Source organism: Apostichopus japonicus, chromosome 14 (assembly GCF_037975245.1).
Source record: "Apostichopus japonicus isolate 1M-3 chromosome 14, ASM3797524v1, whole genome shotgun sequence".
Lineage (NCBI taxonomy): Eukaryota > Metazoa > Echinodermata > Holothuroidea > Aspidochirotida > Stichopodidae > Apostichopus > Apostichopus japonicus.
Genome location: NC_092574.1, coordinates 15,463,966 through 15,485,662, shown reverse-complemented (window position 1 = coordinate 15,485,662; position 21,697 = coordinate 15,463,966). Strand labels below are relative to the sequence as shown.

At 37.0% G+C, this 21,697-nt stretch overlaps 2 protein-coding genes and 1 long non-coding RNA gene across 3 annotated transcripts in view; 2 read left to right on the top strand and 1 right to left on the bottom strand.

Moving 5' to 3' along the window:
* Positions 1 to 4,655: 4,655 nt before the first annotated feature.
* LOC139979668 (uncharacterized) lies at positions 4,656 to 12,187 on the bottom strand. The gene is made up of 3 exons (XR_011797253.1): positions 12,047 to 12,187; positions 11,731 to 11,855; positions 4,656 to 4,750 (listed from the first exon to the last, which is right to left on the bottom strand). It is a non-coding gene; the product is annotated as an uncharacterized lncRNA (long non-coding RNA).
* Positions 4,764 to 21,697, top strand: part of LOC139979664 (allatostatin-A receptor-like) — a 29,272-nt gene continuing 12,338 nt past the window's right edge. Inside the window, exon 1 of the mRNA XM_071990681.1 lies at positions 4,764 to 6,084. Within this exon, the coding sequence (XP_071846782.1) occupies positions 5,013 to 6,084 (1,072 nt within the window). The 5' untranslated portion in view covers positions 4,764 to 5,012. The remainder of the gene's footprint in view (positions 6,085 to 21,697) is intronic.
* Positions 17,402 to 20,346, top strand: LOC139979665 (neuromedin-U receptor 2-like). Its single transcript, XM_071990682.1, has one exon. It carries the CDS (start codon positions 18,201 to 18,203, stop codon positions 19,311 to 19,313), a length of 1,113 nt encoding a protein of 370 aa, XP_071846783.1. The 5' UTR covers positions 17,402 to 18,200; the 3' UTR covers positions 19,314 to 20,346.

Sequence of the window (21,697 nt, the reverse complement as noted above, 5' to 3'; positions counted from 1 at the left end):
GGGCCCTAATCAAAACCAGCACGCCTTGGACCACCCAACTAATGGGTCATAGAAACTCTATAGACATTGTAGAAGGGTACCATAATGCGTCATGCCCGGTACAAAGAGTGCTTGACCAATTAAAATGACCACTAAATCATTACTTCTCTAATGAGTGTAACGGGACCACGAAGAAGCTTTGGGCCCTTATCAATGCAGCACGCCTTGGATCACCAAACCGATGGTTAACATGAACTCTAAAGACATTGTAGAAGAGTACCATCATGCGGCTTGCCCGGTCCAAAGAGTGCTTGACCAATTTAAATGACCATTAAACCATTACTTCTTTAATGAGTACGTAATGGGACCACGAAAAAGCTTTGGGCCCTAATGTATGCAGCACGCCTAGATCACCTAACAAATGGGTCATATGAACTCTACTGACAATGCAGAAGGGTACCATCATGCGTCTTGCCCGGTCCAAAGAGTGCTTGACCAATTAAAATGACCACTAAATCATCACTTCGTTAATGAATGTAAATGGACCTGCAAAAAATCTTTAGGCCCCAGTCAAGACCAGCAGCACGCCTTAGACCACCTTACCAATGGGTCATAGGAAGTCCAAGGACATTGTAGAAGGGTACCATAATGCGTCTTGCCCGATCCAAAGAGTGCTTGACCAATTAAAATGACCACTAAATTATCAATTCGTTAATGAATGTACATGGACCTGCAAAAATCTTTAGGCCCCAGTCAAGACCAGCAGCACGCCTTGGACCACCCAACCAATGGGTCATATAAATTCTAAAGACATTGTAGAAGGGTACCATAATGCGTCTTGCCCGGTCCAAAGAGTGCTTAACCAATTAAACTGACCACTAAATCATCACTTCATAAATGAATGTAACGGGACCTAACAAAAAAAAAAGGAAGGCCATAATTAAAACCAGCACGCCTCGGAACACCCAATCAATAGGTCATATGAATTCTAAGGACATAATTGAAGAGTCCCATAGTCAGTCTTATACGGTCCAAAAAGCATTTGACCAATACAAATGACTAGTCTAAGGAACAATCATTATCCAGCACATTTATCAAACAAGAGCCTAAGTGATATTGTTCAATGCTTGGACGTTATTGCATGTGCCATTAATGCATGGTAGGCCTAGGGGATGGTTTATTAATTTGATTGTTTGTCCGGCTGTAAGCTTCAGTTGAGCTTTTATGACAGTGCCTGCTACATGCCTGCTACAGCGTTGCTACAGCGTTGCTACAGCGTTGCTACAGCCCTGGAAAGATGCTGTCGCTTTATACAATTGTGTTCAAATAACTGCCACATTGCAAATTTCCCCTTTGATTAGGCTAACATTTCGTAAGTGATTTGCGCAAGTTAAAGTGTTAAATAGGCTGACATATCAATGAATTCGGAAGTCATTTAGAGGTAACTTTCTAAAATTGTAAAAACATTCCTACAGAATGATTTGGCCATGGACATGCGGCCATTAATTGGAATGCACTTTAATATATATATATACTTACCCGGGGGGCGCGCGCCCCCAACGCCCCCCCCCCCTGGATACGCGCCTGGTACCTATGTATTTTTCTGAATTTTGAAGAACCACTCCTATATTGAACACATACATCATCGAACGCTTACAGTGTGTTGAGTACTCGGCTTTGTGTCAGTTGAACTTTCTTACATTTAACTAGTTAATTCAAAGTATTTCTTTTACGTCCAATCATGAACTTAATCCTATATCTGTGGAAGGTTTCCCCGTTGAAAGAACTTCATTCCTTTTATGAAATGCAAGTTTTTCGTACATCCATCAATATACATAGTATATTTCTCTTCCTGGTCCCTCATGTTGTTTGTGTACATTGAAACGTGATTACCGTTGACCCGAAGAGGCACTGTGGTAAGCGTTTTCCTACTAATAGTTGCCCACTTCAAAGTTAATGGATATTTAACTTTTTATTTTTAACAGAGATGTTTGTGATGAAGAAGTCCAAACAAACTAGAATACATGCCTATGAAAGCAGTGTTGAAAATATCACTTATTAATGATTTAAATGGGATTGTCTATTAAAAGATATATTAATCTTCAGACTTAAAATCATTTGTCCTTGTAATAAATGAAATGCATTGTACATAAACAAGCCATTAGAAACCAAACATGTTTTAATGTGTTTACTTTGTGTTCTGTTCCTAATAGTGGCCTAATGGTCTGTGTGCTAAACTAAGTGATTCAGCCACTTACTAAAAATGCCGTTTGCTAAAAAAAAATGTGGCAGATAATAAAACCTGGAATGGTCGCAGTGGCTTTTATCGGTCTAAAACAGATCAAATTTAATGTGGTATCTTAAAGTCACCATTTGCGCTACTAAATGTTTTTGTTAATTTTCTTGAATAAAAATACTGTTCGATAAGGATATCTCAAATTGATTTAGTGCATTAGCCTTACAAGAACAAGGTCATTTCAAAATTCAAATAATATCAAAAAGAGAGTAATAATCTGTGTTTTATATTCGCGATTTGCTTTTTGTTGGCATTTAAGTGATATTATTATAAAAAAGACACTGTATGATAATGATTTCTTATGCAATGAAAATTAACCTCTCTATAAGTTATTGTCAAATTGATTTCACGAGTATAGCGAGGCGTGTAGCGAGTATTTGACCTCTTTGCACTTTATTTTTAAAGAACTTAATAAATTGCCCGGAAACTAAAAGGCGATCCAAACGGTATCCGACTGGCATTTAAACTATCAACGATGTAGCTAATTTGTTCGTGTAAAATTCAGTTATTATTATTATCATTAATATTCGTTTCATCAAATATTATAACAAAGTGAACAAGACAATATAACTGCAAATAAGTAAACAATGTGAAAGGAAATGAACCCTTTTGGGCTTAATCAAATAGAGTACTCCCATTAAAGAAAATAGATAACCTTAACACCTGTAAAAGAACTCCCCCCCCCGCAAAAAAATGATAACCTTAACATATAAGACCTATACCAATACCCCCCCCCCCAACACCACCACCATCAACTCCCGCCCCTTACAACGGATACAATCAATAAAGGCTTTCAAAGTAATTTTTCAGTTGTCGCCTGAACGAAGCCACGGAAGTATAATATTTCAAGTTGATCGGAAGATTGTTCCACAAAGAATTAGAACAATATCGGAGGCTTTGCATGCTCTTTGAATTAAGACTTACGATTTATCTCTTAAATTTGTTTTCCCTTTCTCATACCAATAATATTCATAATAATAGTATTCGTTGACTGGAAGTAGTAGTCTAGTAGAGAACAATCACAGATTACATTAAAACACAGCATTATGCACTCACCATCCTCATACATAATACACCGCTACTTCCCGTTAACTATACACTAAATCAATCAGATGGTTACTGATTAAATTGAACACAACCAACATATTTATAATACAGTATATTAATTGATTATTATCTTTCACGTCAAGGATTCCCTTCCATTTTATGTACAATAAATACAACAAAAAAAATAATAACTTTACAAACTTGTGTCTGGTGGCTATTTTCCTCGTTTCTAATACTTTGATGCATTATTTATATAATTATCTCATAATTATTTTTGGCAATAAAAATTCAGGTTTAGCAATACAACTATTCCAAATTCCATCCTGAATTAATTTTCAAATTTATAAACAGTATACAAATTATCTTTTAACCATTCCTTCTGTTTTAACTATATATAGCCTAACAAGTAAGGGTCAGTTTTCGATTTACCACAACCTTTTGCTTAGGATTATATAATTTGAATTTTCTCGTCATCCTTGATCGATCACAAGGCCGATTTCAATACACAAGAGGTCAATGTATCGTTAATGACCGCGAAACGATACGCATCATAAAGTAGGTCTGTTTTTGATCTGAATAATGGTTAAAAAAAAGTAGGTTCAAAGCGCCGATTTTGACAATTCCCGTGACAGGATTTTTTTTATTATTGAAATCACTGAAATTGCTTTGAACACCTATCATACCAGCGTGTGACGTCACTGCAGGGTCGAGTCCTTCCAGCGTAATAAGTATGAGAGAAAGATATATAGTTTTGTCGATCCAAAATATAACAATATCTTTGAAATTGTGGGATACAAAACAATGTACCAGTTAAACGAACCTAGACGCTGGTACTCTCTGATACCGATCACACAGACCCACGCAGATCTCACAGTTACATTGATGGGTGTCCAGTTTTGTAGGCAGTTTAGACGACTTCGTCAGAGTAACAAGTTTTCAAAGAAAGCTTTTAGATTACAACTAGACACTCTTGTTATAAGATGTAAATTGATCATCTATTATAGACACGCAGTGGAAAGACATTCCATATACAAGTGTGATTCTTGAAGTACAACTTTAGCTTTTTAAAGAAGGAATTCCTACCAATGCCACTCAAAGTCCGGTACGTTTTACTTGAATTCCTTATCGAGAAAGATTTCTCTAAAATCGGAAAGATTTATTTCTACCATACCATACCTCATCTCCTCTAAGTATTATCAATTGACCTTTCTCTTTTGTTCGATTGAAGTTGTTTCAAATATATGATGGCAGTTTATAAATACATCTACTGTAGATGTAAACTATGCATATTTATAAGCAAACCGTTAAGACGTTTACCTAATATGATTGGTACGTCGATGCTTAACTCAGTGTAACTCCGCCTACAATCTCACAAATGCTCGTATTCTTCGTTTTCACCGCCAACGAGTATTCCTTTTCAATTTGAATCTGTGTGAGAAGGACGAGTTGTATTCCAAGAACCACTTCAACCAGTATTGAACTTCAAGAAGAGGTCTTGAACGATTCTTGATATTTTGCTCCGTGATCACTTGACGAAGTGATTGTTCATTTCCACGGTATTGTTTATTGTACCAGTTGTGTGACGATCATTTGTGTAACTTCTTTCATACATATATACCTTCCCTTCCCAAAAGAACCAGAAAGCAAGTTTTTTTTTTATTATCTTCTTCATCCAAGTTTCTATCTCGATATGGAAGGTGATATCGTCTGTACAGGGAATGTTTACGACATACGTAATGAGTCTTCTATGTTCATCAAAGACGGTTTAACCAAATCGTATTCGGAAGAAATCTTGACGTACACCGTTTTTGCGTTCATAGTGATTGTCGGTTTAGCTGCCAACGGTGTTTTCATCTTCGTGGTTTATAAAGTTGAGAGAATGCGGACCGTGATGAATGCCTACCTCGTGAACCTAGCTATCGCCGATATGATTATATTAGGTTATGGTTACCTAGATCGCTTTTATTATTATGTCTCGACTCCTCTTAACGCTGGCACCGAATTTCTTGGTCCGATTTATTGTATCGTTGCAGTCTTCTTAGAATTTACTTACTACGTATCACTGTTCACCGTGCTGATGTTTTCTATGGAGCGATACACCGCGGTGTGCCGCCCAATGCAGCACATGAAAATCAGTAACACCTCTCGCACTCGGTTGATTCTTCTGGGTACCTGGATCTTTGCATTCGTCTTTGCTACCTTACAAATCCCGGGTAAAGGACGTAGGGTTGCTCTCTGCATATTGTTCCCGGAGGACGGTGAATACAGCCATCTCTCCGGCGATGTTCACTATTGTGAGCCTTTTGTACCGTTTTGGTTCAACGCGATAGGAGTTCCCCTTCAACTGCTACCGTTCTACGCTGCTATAATGGGAACCGCCTTCTTCTACATTGCTATCATCGCTACTTTGACGAAACGAGAAGATAGTATGAGTGGGCGAAAGGAAAGTCAAAGCCAGGCGGTGAAAGCAAAGCGGTCCCGCCATTCTGCCACGAGGATGATCGTTATCAATGGATGTGTCTTTTTCCTTTGCAATGCACCAATTCAGTTTTATGTTACGGTTACCTGGATATTCGACATCGTCGGTTACGAAGTACAATTACCAATAACCGCTCGACGTAACATTTTCCTTGTCTTGACCATATTGCTATATCTAAATTCAGCTATCAATCCATTTATTTACGGCCTGACAAACCGCCAGTATCGCACCGCTCTGTTCGAAGCAATTTTTCCGTTCAGCAGACGAGAAACCTTGGTATCTGGTAAGTAAATTTGTGTATACCTTAGAGGTTATAACTATAATATTTACCCTCACAATCAAATTCAGTATAGATGCTTTAAAAAAAAATAGATACAACATAAACAAGAGTTGCAATTTACTTGAAGTTAAAGATGCAGGCTTATTTATTATCAGATAAAGTAACCGTATCAGACAATAAAAACGATGTTAGATGTTTTTTTTAAGAATGGTTATAGTACTTGAACACAGCTGACCATTATGACTTTCTAGCCTATTTGGATACAAAAATGATGGCATATATAAAGACCATGATTCGGCCTCTCATTAAAGAAAGATAATTAAAAAAGATAATTAATTATCTGATAATTGATATTCCTGTTGGTAAAGGTTACTGAAAACAAGGTCCATATACATATATCTAAAGACGGACCAGAAGAAATACAACTCCCCACGACACCGCATGAATTATTCCTTTGCACATATTCAGAGATTGCTCCTGCATGCCCTCGTTGTATACGTGACGTCACTACTATACAACCTTATGTTTGGTGTCATGGTTTTCGATGCCCTCCCGTCCATTTGTTCATGTTTCTCTTTTTTTTTCTATTTAAAAAATTACGTTTATTATAATAAACATTTTTTTCCACGCGGAATATGTAGAGTATGCCTACTTCATTTTTTGTTGTCAATGGTATATATGGTTACGATATTTATGTCAGTTCAACTACAAATGGTTGTCTTATCTTTTACCACGTTGTACGGAAGTGGTTTTATACCGAGAGGTCACTCAGAGAAGAGGTTGAAAATGCACTGTTCGATAGCATCACGAGACTGGACTTTATTCGAATATAAAGTATAACAGCACAACAGAAGTAATTTTATTAAAGCAGATACGGGCAAAGAAAAAAAAATGAAAAAACACATTGAAAGAAGATCTGACTTATCAAGCGTAATTTCCTACAACTTTAAAGACATTTTCATTGTTGTAAAGGATCAAAAAGTTTGATCAACTTAACTGATATAGCTTCTTGATAAAATGAACGTTGAAGCAGCTTAAACATATAATTGAGGCACAACTATATATATTCAACATGGTCTATTGACCATGCATGTCGTACGACTCACACGTGGTTAACTATAACACTGTTTATGTATTCGCCCATACCAGCAGGAACTTATATGCAATTCAGGCCTGGAAGAAAAATAGTTGTATTTTTCAAGTATACTGTATAAGAAACACTTGACCGTGAGATAACTAACAGGCGCCCTGTGTATACTGCATTAATACTTAACTTAGTCCATTGATACTTTACACGTCGTGCAAAACTTCAACCAGCCAAAACTATAGAACTGAGTTTGAGGCAAGGATATTGCCGAATATCGACCCTATATAGAGACTTGTTGTATATTCTCTGCAGGTTTCGAATGCCGAAAAAGGTGTGTCAGTATAAAAAATGACAATTGTTTTTTTGTTTTTTTTGGGGGGGGGGGGGGTTGGGGTTGGGTTGGGTTGGGGTGAGGGGTTATCCAAGATAATTTTGCGCTGTCGTCCAATTGGCATAGAAGTTGTTGACTGACCATGTGAAACATTGAAAAAGATATCACACGAATTGCTACAGACAGTGAAATGGTGGATTTGATATTAAGGTACATCACTTGTTATTGCATCCATGAAGGTATTATATAATGCCAAGCAGAAACACCAAGACACTCATTATATTGTATAATGTCAAGCACAACCACCAAGACACTCATTATATTGTATAATGTCAAGCACAACCACCAAGACACTCATTATATTATATAATGCCAAGCACAACCACCAAGACACTCATTATATTGTATAATGTCAAGCACAACCACCAAGACACTCATTTTATTGTATAATGTCAAGCACAACCACCAAGACACTCATTATATTATATAATGCCAAGCACAACCACCAAGACACTCATTATATTGTATAATGTCAAGCACAACCACCAAGACACTCATTTTATTGTATAATGTCAAGCACAACCACCAAGACACTCATTCCCCCAGTGTAGTCAGCGTCCTTTTACCCCCGGATGGTTATTGTATCGTTAATTAATTCCATTCTATACAGACAGTGAATGGTGGATTTGATATTAAGGAACATCACTTGTTATTGTATCCATATGAAGGTAACATTATATTATATAATGTCAAGCACAACCACCAAGACACTCATTCCCCCAGCGCAGTCAGCGTCCCTTTTTCCTCCGGCTGTTTATTATCTCATTAATTGCTTCCATTCTAATTAATTGATTTTAAATTTTGAACCATTTTCTATTTTTTGCCCTTTGGTATTGGCTTTTCAATCTACCATCCTACAGGAGTTGGGTCCCCCTGTCACCCTTAGACACTTGCTACATCGGAGGGGGCGGGCGAGGTCTCGCTCTCTTGTTACATTTGACAGTCATTCAACGAACAGTAACACAAATCTGTTAGATGGAGTCAAAGGGAGGGGAGGGGGGGGTCTACAGACCGGGTTGCATACTTGTCCTGGGCTCACATGGTTCTTGAAATCCCTGCTCATTTTAAATCATAGTGAATTACAGAACACAATAAAGAGAAATTCTTTCTTCATGATCAAAATGATCAAATTTCAGGCTTTCCTTTTGTGGAAATTTCCTTCAAGTGGTAGAGCTCCATATATGGACTGTGAATTTACACACAAACACACGCACAAATTTAATGGCTGATAAGATCAAATGACCGCAAAATATGGATATCTTAAATCCAATTATATGTCAATTTCAACGATCTTCTTCCCGACGGGAGTTATATTTTATATAGCGAATTGTTAGATCAGATTATAGGTTATTCATAATTCATAATTTTTTGTCAGTCTTTGTGTTGAGAGGTTAACACGGTGACATACACTGAACAAGGCGATCTTCTCTGAGTTAGCGTTGGTTATCATCATATTGTGCTTCGCCTTATACAGTCCCTTCTGAACAACCAATAATTATTAACAACTTGGCTGCATATATCCATAGAAGATATTGATGAAGAATTTACAAATTAAATGCCTCATGTTGTTCATGGAAGTGTATTTCCCTTCGTATTAACACTTGAATTTATGCATAACTGCGAGCAATAAAGAACACCGAAAGGCACATTTTGTGTTCAGGTGTAAAGTTATAACTTTTAATAAAGGGCGTATAATATTCACACAAAATTCAATATCCATATATACAACCATTAATTTGGAATTAAGTGATTACAACAATTAACTGTACCTTATAATGGTATTAAATCTCTTAATGTCACCCATATACATTTTTTAGGTCCCACATATTTAACTTAACAATTTAATTTTTGTTTTTGAAATTTATGCCATATTTGATAATTCCTGGTACGATTCAATTATTGCTTCAATAGTATCGGAATATGTGTTTCAATAAACTATTATCCCATCTTATCTTTTAGGGGTGGAATATTGTATCATCAAATTTTGACGAATACATGGTAATGTGTAGCTTTAACGGACCCATACACCCAATCACCACCACTAACTAATCTATAACTAATACGTGCTAAAACTATAACATGTGATGGGGAAAAAAAGAAATTCTTCCATTGAGGAAATATAACAGATGTTATTGATCCGTTCCAAACTGGGCTGGAGACTTGATCAAGTCTAAATATGATATCATCGTGCTTAATGTATTTGTTCTTTTGACATTTAAAAACGGCAGAATGTTTAATTTCTGTATTGGAGATGAGTTTTGCAAGTGCTGAATCTAACATATTGAATCTCTTAACATGACTTAAACGATGGTTTTCAGCGTCAACTTTACTGTTAACATTCCAAATTAAAACTGTTAATGAGAGACAAATAGGAGGTACAAGCTTCCCAGAGAAATTGAACTAGGAAGATTGCTGACACAGTATATCGCCGTGTGTTTAAGCAGTGAAGCCTTGAAAAAAGTGAGGGCGCTATGCGCAAAAAGCCAGATCATTTGTCTTCATACGTACATTGTGCGTTCGACTTTGAAATTGAATTTTATTCTACCCGTTTTTTTCGCTAGTTTAGGTGCACTTTTCAAAACAGAGACATGTTATGGCGACCAGTGTGGTAAGTACTATGCTCCTGACTTAAGAACCAACTTTGAAAAGTTTTATTTCTCTCCTCTAATGACTCGAGCAAGTGAAATGTTTTATGCAACATTTAATGTCTGGAGAGTGTTATTTTCCAGTATCTGAGAGGCCACATGGCAAACATTTTTCTTGCTTATATTATTTTAGTGCTCCATTCAGATAGTGTCATATAGTTGTCCCTGGAAAATGCCGTGATAAAGCAACAACAACCCCCCCCCCCCCCTTTTTTTTCCCACACACACACCTATACTTTTGCGTACAACTTCCGTATTAGTCTGTGCATGCAGTTCTCAGTATAATGTTAATGTTGCAAAGTGGGTAGAAGTTTATGCAGGATAACAGATCCCACCTTATGAGGTGAGAGTGTGAACTGTTTGATGCATGTCTACATTCGGTCACAGTCATCAAAGTATGAGATGTTAGGCATGAGTAGTGGCTTGAGTGTGTCGTTTTGCCTAGCAAGTTTTGTCCGTAAATGGTTAGTGAATATCATTAGGCCTTAAAGCCATAGTTGAGTAAATGTAGGCAAATAGCCTATAAAGTTACTGGCCGGAACATATCTGGCTAGGTTGAGTAGGCGTGGCCTACTTCAAAACTCAGATTACTGGCTAGGTCTATACTGCTTATGCCCTTTTGCCACATTTACAGTGTTGGGAATACGTTGCAAATGGAAGATGTGTTGGAATATTTGTACAATTCTAGATATGTTAATACTTTAATAGACTGAAATATTCCAGGCTTCAGTTATGACCTATAGGCTTACCTAAGTTAGACCACCAAGGGCAGGGCTGCGTACATAGGCCTAAGTAAGGCTAAACATGCTTTCCTGGTATTGAATTGTTAGTGATAAGCCCAGGACATTATAACCGTCATTCCATGTTATTCTGGCAAGTGGATCTATCGTTAGGAACACAGTTTTAAGTAAAATGAGGTGATGATAATTGTTGTAATTGGGCTTTAGTCATATCGCATCCAAAAGGACAACCGCAGCCGGTCTAGAGGCCTAGGCTAACTATATCCAGGGTCCAGTGAATAACAATACAGCAGCTGAGCAGACGACACTAGTAAAATAATTAGATTCCTATGTAATTGCTTCTACTATCGATTCCTATAGAGAATTATCTGTGCAACTGCAGACCACTGCCAAATTTTTGACGATTTTGGCATCCATTTCGAGTGATTTATGTCAACTTTATTACTTCATTTATTTCAGAGACGTAGTGTTTATATAACGCGCCGGTACTTTCTTGCCGTACAAGCAAAGCGCCACCAGTTGGATGAGTAGTTTCAGTATATGTCACATGACGTCATTCTTTCTACTTCAATTTCTATTGAAGCTTTCAGATCCTAGTCTAACCATATCATTACAGATTTACAAAATGGCAGCCCTCAGAGGCTCAGACACGACTTCGAAACTTACAAAATCTCTCAAACGGAGCAGAGGTGTTCCAACTATATGGTGGATTTTTTTTCATCAGAACGATCTCACTGATATTAGCTTAAATTAATGGTTAGGCTTTGTGTCTCCTTGAAAACTTACCTACACGCAGTAAATTGATTGTCACGCTCCGACCATATTGTAATTGTAGCTCAATGGTGTGATTGTCGCGCTCGACAAATCTGATGTGATTTTGTAAATATATCTGGAAGGCCAATTAAATGTGTCTGCAAATAAAGAAATTAATAAAAGGGTCACTTACTATGCCCCAACATGTAACAAGAAGTTTGTTTCCAACGTGGAAGCATTTTCCTTAAATTTTAAATGGTCCATACATCCATAAAATGGCTTATAGAAATATCTTAAGCAAGTTTTATTTCAATTAACATTTCATAAATATGGGTCCAGTACTGAATACCTTTAAGGTACCGTTACACGCCCGCGTATACCACACGTACAGGCATAACAACTGCCCTTTATGAAGAAACAGTGAAACCTGGTTAGTCTGTACAGCTTTCTTCAGTGCTCGTTCGTCCTGAGGTACTGATTAAATGCTGGAAACCAGTTGCTACTTTAGTCATGTACTTATATACTAACCCTGAACTCAGCTATGTTCAATATGTTTTTATGTACCCGCACCTTTCGTTTCTGGCAGCCTGAATTTGTCAACTTCAACAATTCTTCACGCATTGCATATTGACAAAGCCATCTGAATGATAACCCTCTGCTGTACTTTTTGAAGTAACTGATATGCACAAACATTTACGGAAGCCTATAACTGCCATCGTGCCAAAAGAAATAAGATTTTATTAATTTTATGATTTTATGCACAAATCTTCGTAGATGAAAATGTGGAAAACAAATTCTCAAAAATAAAAGGGGGCAATTCCATAAAAAAAAATGCTAAATTCTACTCTGAATGAGTTAATAAAGCTTACAGTACAAGCACTTTTCCACGTACACACATACGTAGACTCCGACCATGCAATAGTGTTATAACTTATTAATTTACCACCGGGATGTAAAAGTGTAAATATAACCATTGGCTACAAAGGGGGTTTGGAACTTCGAACCAGAGACCTTACGAAGTATATAACGTGCCTTATATGTCTTTACCAGCAGAGTTACAGGGGATTCCTACGTTAGCTTATATTATACAACACCTAATTGTATTCTGGACATTTGATTGGTCAATTGCTCGTTGATTGCATGCAAAATCCGCTCTATTCCACTCTATGAAATGGAACCATGGGTTATACATTTTGGTAGCACTTTTTTCAATGTTAAGAGAGCAGAGAAACCTGTCTGTTCAAAACAATCTGTTGCATGAGTGCATTTTACCCGTCTTAATATAATATGCGCCTCGTTGAATGGAACATTCCATCATTCAACTCATGAAATATTTGCACTATTGCACGAATGGACACCATTCATTATTTGTATAATATTCACTTGGGCGAGAGTTGGTAGACAAATTCAGTTGTATAATAACCACAATCACAAAAATTACGTCATAGATCCACATTTACCACCGAATGACAACTTTTCTTATGCTGTGTTGTTGCTCTGAGATCGAAAAAACCCAGAGAATATTTATTTCATATTGCTCTTGTCTGCATATTGCAATGTTATGGGCTTACTTCATAGGTGTTCCTTCATTATCAATGAAATCCAAATTAATTTTAAAACTTGCTGGTCTATCAGCTTGCAACAGACCTTAAAAGTCCATATAGTAGCGTATGTAACTGAATATACAGTAAGAAGCATCGTTATACACATAAGGCTACATCAAACATGGCCGCCGCAGAATTTGAATGTGAGGCAGAACTGTTAGCCTTGAAGAATCTCTCCGATTCGTTGTTTATACCGGAGAAGTCGCAGCTTGTAGAAACTGATCCTTTCGACGTATTTCTAACCTTTACTGTTTTCTTATATTTAACTATACTCGGTCTACTAGGAAACATTCTGTTCATGTTTGTATGGGATAAAGTTGACTACAGGCTTACCACACTGAACACTATTCTTGCGCATTTAGCTGCGGCTGACGTGCTACTGATAGCGCGCTGTTACATCAACTGTTTGTATTTCTTCTCTTTCGGTCCAATTTATTTATTTTCTAAGAGCCTTCCGCCGTCATATTGTATCACTTCAACACTCCTTTCATCTGCCGGTTATATGTCTGTCTTTGCGATTACCGTCGCGTCACTAGAACGATACATCGCGATTTACCTCCCGGAGAAACATAGTCAACAGATCACCCCAAGACGTACACGGATTCTGTTAATGTGTATGTGGATAATGTCGGTTGCGTTGACTCTCTTAAAAATACCGGCCAATGGCATACGTCAGAGTCGATGCATTCTGCTTTCGGAGGAAAGTGGATTGAGGCCCTATTCGGGAAAGTTCTATTCTTGCCAGCAAAATATATCGCCAAATGGTTTTACCGCGGTATTGGATTTGATTATTACTGTCCCTGCTCTCCTCGCCAACGTGTACTGCTATTGGCATCTTATAAAGAGGTTTATGAAGAAGGAAGAAGACACAGACGGTATTGATATCAACATCGCGATATCGGAAACTCAATATACCGCCGCAGCAAAAATGATAGTCATCTGTGGCGTGATTTTCTTCTTGTGCAAAATGCCATATGTATTCTATGGTGCATTATCCTGTTTAACTACCATAGGAGGTAATTCTACCACGTATGGCAAGTTTGGAGCTCATGTATTGTTTCAAGGTGCAAATATGCTCACATTGCTGAACTCAGGAGTGAAACCGTTCATATATGCAATGGTAAATACCCAATATAGTTCTGAATATCTGACCGCAATTTCATTTCGAAACAAAGTTCATAGGGTCAGATACAATCCTTCAAATGAGAGCACCGCCTCACAGCCTATATAAATGTGACATACGCTCGTTATTTAAAGATTTTGGATTAACGAACTTCGAATTGTGTTAATACGTGGTTACTAATCAAACTCTTCCAGTAGCGGCGGTATCGAGGACTTCTCAAACACAGCCTGCCTATTTTATGCAGTTGTATTTAATTTCATGATTATCAATGCTCTTGCAGAGACTCCCACCAAAGGTTATATACCTATAAACTTTTAAAATACGGATTTTTGAATATTGTTTAATCTTTCTTATAATCAATCATTTTGTTACTTTGTTAACTTTTGTTACGATTTGGAATCAAACTATTGTCGGATTGGTGGCGGATGAAGGGAGAAAAAAATCATGAAGTTAAAAAAATATATAATGTATTGGACATAATTTTCGTGTAACATCTCATGCGGTTGTGCATGTTTGTATTATGTACACGTTACTTGTTTCCCCTCTTCCACTCTTCTCCATGAGAAAGTTGAATAACTTAATACTTAATTGTGTGTTTTTGCCAGCATAAATATAATAATAAGTGCATTATTAGGTCAACCTCTTTTTAATACGGAAACTTTTAAGTGCCATCAAAATGTCAAACTTAAGTAAGAATGTTTGCGACATTTAAAACAATACGACAAACTGCCCTGTTAATCTGTTAAACCATTTGGCAACAGATTGATGAAGCATGATCCATTGCGCGGATCTTAGGGGTGGGAGTGTGTGCCACATGCCACCTCCCCTTCTCCCCCGTTCATCAGTATACAAAAAAAGTTATTATTAACATAATGTTGCGTGTAGACCCAATCATAGACCTAATGTTAAATCTTAACTATACCTAACAATACACCATTTCACGTATATGTGTTGTTTCTATTGGGGAGGGTAGAGGGGGTGAAGCATACCCATACCCCTTTAAATGGAAGTCGACTTGAAACGAACCGAGGGCCATATCGTCTCCTTTCAAAATTGAAAAGGTCAATTTGGGAGCATATAAAATGAGAAATCCGCATATCAATAGTCATATAGGCATATACATATTTTCAGATTAATTAGCATTAGGTCTTAATGATTTGCCCGATATAATGAGAAATATCACAACGATATCATGTGAGTAAGACGTCAGATAAAGACTAAAGACTTTGTTCTGCGCATTGATACATCCTCCCTATACATAGATACCAAATACAGTTGTTCCTATACGGCATCACACCCTCCCGCTGTAAATACTGATATAACAACACCGGAAACGGGAGAACAGAGGGGTTAAAAGGTCATGCACCCATCATGCACTTATTATTGCACTTTCTGAGCACTTGATGGTTGACGGAAGAAAATACAAAAATGAAATGAGGCCAAATTAGACTTCTCTCAAGACTATATAAGAAAGCGAATTTCGAAATGTGGTGTTCTTTCTTTCTTTGTGTGTGGAAGGTATTAAGTTCACCAAACATTTAAATAATACAACCCTGTGTATTAAGTCGCTGCATTAGTTCGCTATACACCACAATAGGATATTAAACTAAAACACAATTAAGAAAAGTCCATTACATATCAAAATAAGAATTAGTACCACATTTAATAGCCGTATGGCATTGATGATGTTCATTATATAGATTATAATAATATCCATAATTTATATTTCAAATAATGGACGGTAGTTATATTACCGCTGTCATCTTAACTTTACCAGTTAATTGTGCTAGCAATTTGATGAAGAAAAGAAACTTTAGTGACAAGAATTAAGACGAGTGGTTTTCATAGAGAGGTTATACTTAGTATAATAGTTAAAGTAGTAATATACATCAAATGATGACGTTAGGCATGCAGAATTTGTGTCTTGTTATGTTAGAGTCGAAAAATAAAGAAAGACTTTGAGTGCTACTATTTATTACTGTTTTTTCTATATATAGCTATAATTCCGGTGTTCACCTGTAAACTATGCTTAATCCATTGGGAGGGCTCCTTTAAGGATAAATTGATGACGACGTAGTCTCCTCGGTGCAGGTCTTAACTTTAATTCTAATCCTTTGTTTTATCAATTCTAATAACTCAACCAAAACATGTTCTTTTACCTTTCATATATTAAACAACAGGACACCCTTGAATAATATTCAGCAGCATTTATCCTTGATGAAAAAATGGCAACACAATGCAAACACGGAGATATATACTGCAAATGATCCTGGTTAAAAGGTATAGTATTAAAACGAAAAGTCACCCAAAAAAGAGCATGGGCACGAAAATCAAATATCTTGATCCAGTCTCAACCCCATGCAGTCCCCTTAGATCGAGTCTGTAACCGATGGTGTTACGTCAAGTAGATCCTCGGTGGTTAATGATTGGTGAAGAGCGATCCATATAATTAAATTACTGATTGCCTGCAAAATCGAACTTAATCAGGGGGTAGGAGCCGGGGAGGCACTGGGGCACGTGCCCCCTCCCCTCCACCATTTTTTTCCAAAATAGCAAATATGCCCTTCTGGCAAATAAAATGTGCTCCTTTGATGAAGAACTGTATTTTGGATATCGTAAGCCTTTGTTAATTTTAATATTTTATTTTAATTATTCACGTGCACCATAATAGTATTGATAGCATACTAAAACATCATATATATTTAAGTGACATGGCCGGTGTGTATCGGTTTATAGCTTACGAGTGGTGGTTGTGGAATGAGAAGGTGCCCCTCTGATTTTGTGCCCCACCCCCCCCCCCACGTTTTGGAAGCTTCCTACCCCCTGAACATAATCTATAGGTTTTGAAAAAGGTTACCTCAGATAGCACATTGACACGAAACCAAGCAAATTGATCCACACTCACCGCTAACAGGTATACTACACATGGTCTTAGCCAACTCTTAGTCAATTATAAGAAACAAAAATACTGTAAAGTTTTGTTGCTCGGACAGATAAATTTTATTAAAACATTTCACACACATCCAGAGCGTCAGTTGTCAGTTATCTGCTCAACTTGAATTGTAAATAAACCTTCTTTGACTTCAATCAGACGAAAAGAGACATGTTCAAACATTTGCTGATGAATAAATGAATATTCACTATCTAAACCAGCCAATCCACTCAGTTGGGACAATTTGTTTTCCACACTGTAAGTCTGTAAGCGCATGTCCTGCTTCAATGTTCTCACATTGACAGTATATGAACAGTATGACTATCCTATTTCAATCAGATAAATGTTAGGAACTATGTGCATACTGTCAGTACAAGTGATTTGATGCATGATATGGGAGGAGAGTATCGAGTGTCATTAGCATATTTAAATTGTCCCAGCTGCCTGGCCAATCGTATCAAACGAATACACGGTTGCATATATAAACCCCTCACTACAGACAGAACGCTGTCTGTCCTCCATTCGTGTTCAAATTTAACCCTCAGCTTGCAATATACTTGATTATATAGGTACTGCATAAAGTATATATTAGATATGTAACCGTCTATTGGAAACTTGACGGCTTTATTGTATTATCGCCTCTTGAACTGCTAACAAGGTCTTTCTCCTGTAAATAGGAATCATTTGGATAGTTTATTTTGAATTCGTTGTTGTAAGGATACTTACTTCGATCAATTTGAATTTGAATTGGTAAATTTCTACGGAGATTTTGCTTCGAGATAAGATAACAGAGGCTACAGTGAAGTCTGTGCCATTTTACGTCGTTTTTATTTTTGGTCAAAAGATGGAGACGGAATTTGAGTGCACGGGTAAGCTGTTGGACGTGCGGAATCTGTCAATGGAAATCATCCAAGATGGGCTTGTAAAACCTTTCATAGAGCAGATTTTGACTTACACCGTCTTCGCTGTTATCGTGATTGTCGGTTTAGTTGCGAACGGTTTGTTTCTTTTCGTAGTTTATAAAGTTGAAAGCATGCAGACCGTGATGAATGCCTATCTCGTGAATTTAGCTGTCGCTGATATGATTATCTTAGGGTATGGCTACATTGACCGGTTGTATTACTACGTTTCGACTCCTCTTAACATTGGTTTCGATCTCTTCGGTCCTGCATACTGCGTCATCTCCACCCTGTTTGAGGTGACGTATTACGTGTCAGTGCTAACGGTCACACTTTTCTCGATGGAACGATACACCGCGGTATGCCACCCTATGCGACATATCAAAATCAGTACGTTCCACCGTACTCTTTCTCTTCTTGCGGGGACGTGGTTATATTCTTTCATCTTGGCCGCCTTGCAGATTCCATCGAGAGGGCGTCGAGCTTTGTACTGTATTTTATTTCCAGATGACAGCGAATACCGGTACCTCTCGGGTGATACGGCCTACTGCACGAGCTTCTCTCCGACTTATCGCAATGCAATTGGTGTCCCTCTGCAACTTTTTCCGTTTTACGCCGCCTTGTTTGGTACAGCATTTTTTTACGCAATGATCATCTGGCGTTTGCGGAACCGCCGGGAAGACATCGGCGGCGGTAAAGAGTGCGACCAAGCGACGGTTGCAGCGAAGAGGGCTCTCATCGCCGCGACGCGAATGATCATCATTAACGGCTGCACCTTTTTCCTTTGCAATGCACCCCTTCAGTTTTTCGTAACCGCGACTTGGATTTTCGGACTAGTCGGCTATCAGATGAAACTTCCAATAGCAGGCCGGCGGAACATCTTCCTGGTTTTGACCATTCTCCTTTACTTGAACTCGGCGGTGAACCCTTTCATTTATGGGGTGACAAACCCTCGGTATCGTAACGCTTTCTTAAAGGCCCTATCACTCGACAAGAAAGAAAGTAAAACACGAACAGATCCAAGCGCTGCCACAGCAATGACCTCAATGGTAGACTGAAATTAAAAGGGTAATAACACAAACTACAATGGATAATAAACTATTGTCTAAATTGTTAGATATTGTTTTTGACCATCCTCTTCCCATTGTGTTATCTTACGATGGCCATTGATTTAATTTAATAGAAACGCGTGGGATAAAGGATCATATCAATTCATTCCTGAGATGTTGGACTTTTTTCTATTATTTTGTTTTCATATATTTTCAAAATGTCCTTTCCTTCAGTTGCGTTTGCATGTTTATATTCATATATTCATTCACTGGGGGGGTGGATAATTTTTTGAAAAAGGCCTCATACTGGCAACTGTTTTCGTTTTAAAATACATTTTATACACGTCACTTGGATATCATAAATTACATGTATAAATATGCGATTTTGTAACGTAGGCAGCGAGAGGATAGACCTATTAACATTGCACACTCCCCTCTCTGCAGGGTTTGTATATTACTCATCTGCATGAATTATTCAGCTTTAGTATGATTTTGTATTTTTCTTTATAAATCATACATAATCCTCGTCTTTCTGCTTATAAGATATTCAGACCGTCTTAATGATGTTTATAGATAGTTTAACCGACCATACTATAGGATACTATGGAAATATTTGCTCATGGAAAAGCATAACACATGGTTTCAAATCTGAACGTCTCAAGATTACACATTAATATACTTTGTTGATAAAACGCAAAATCACAATAAAACATAAATTTCTGATCGAGTTTTTATTTGATAGGCAAGCCTGTTCGGACAATTTATTTACGCTATTCCATTCAAAATGCTGTCGTACATAAATTAGCCATATATAGGATAGCTAACAAGAGTCTGTCCAAAAATATGTTTTGAAGACGATATTATGCGCGTGAAAAGCATCTCTTCGAGCTAACTTTCTTAACTGTTCTATAATTATTGCAATTCACAGTGATTTCGCTTTTTATTGCTTTATGTGTAATTACGGAGGATGATGACCGACTCATCTTGCATATTAACTATAGTAATATATAATATTAACATATATATATATATATAATATTAATATATATATATATATATATATATATATATAAATATATATATATATATATATATATATATATATATATATATATATATATATATATATATATATATATATATATATATATAATTAGTGTATTCAGCCTCCTTGTGTTGAGAATATAGTTTATTCTCGCGAGGTCAAGGAATGGAGAACAAATGCCGATTCAGGGTGGAAGCGGTGGGGGAGTGGGGGAGGGTGGGGATTGGGTTTTTGCTCACAGTTACCATTCATTCACTTCACCAATTTGTTACAACTGAATATACAAGAAGCTGCAATTGAAAGTGTCTCCCTCTCATTTCGTGGGGATTGGACGTTAAACATTTTTTGTGGCTTGTCTATAGTGTGTTCAGATATAATTATAAAATCTAAACCTATAATTGCTGTAATTGATAACGATTCTAGTCAGATCACTTACCTTGAAATACGTTGCTTATATAAAGTCATGTCGAGATTTATTTCAGCAAGAATATCGTTCTATAATTTTTGGCGGATAGTAAATTGATAACGCCGTTTGCGTCATTGTTATATGTACTTGTCCCTTAAAAAAAAAAAAAAAAAAAAAGACGGTAAATATTCATTCGGTACTTTGTGTATATCTGGTATTTCCATGGACAATTACCAGATAGATAGCATATAGAAAGATAAACATAATTAAATTTATGAACATTCTCTGTCAGAATTTTCCCTCATTTTTACCAAAATGCAAACGGAAAAGAGTCATCAGTTTACTAACTATTAAGTTATATGCTTGCCTATAACGTCATGGGATTCGACAATGAATGACAGCAGGATGCGACGAATTAGTCATAAATTTTGTACGCAGTGAGTTAAACATGAAATGAAAAGTCCTTAGGCTACTTTTGTTTTCTTTCCCAATCTTTTCAGTTTCCTAAATATTTGAGTAAATATTGTATAAATGATAAGCCATTACAATTGAACGAATATAGCTTCATATAGCATCATATAGCGAATATAGCTTCATAGCGAATATAGCTTCATGTATAAGTGCCAATGTATAATATGCCAATGACTATAACGTGGGTCAATATTTGAGATGTATCTCAACGTAAGAAATTTGATGTAACTTTTATAGAAAATCATAAAACAAATTTGTCAATGTGCTTCAATGATATCATATGTTTTGCTTCAATGTCCCTTTCGGTTAAACACGTAGCAATCACGGTGAGTATAAATTCACCAATACGCTTATAGTTGGCCGGAGAGGACATAATTTGCGATTTAATGTCCGCATTACATCGATTTAATGTCTGCATTAAATCAATTAATGAAGATATTATACTATGGGCAGATCAGGTGCCCTGTTTTT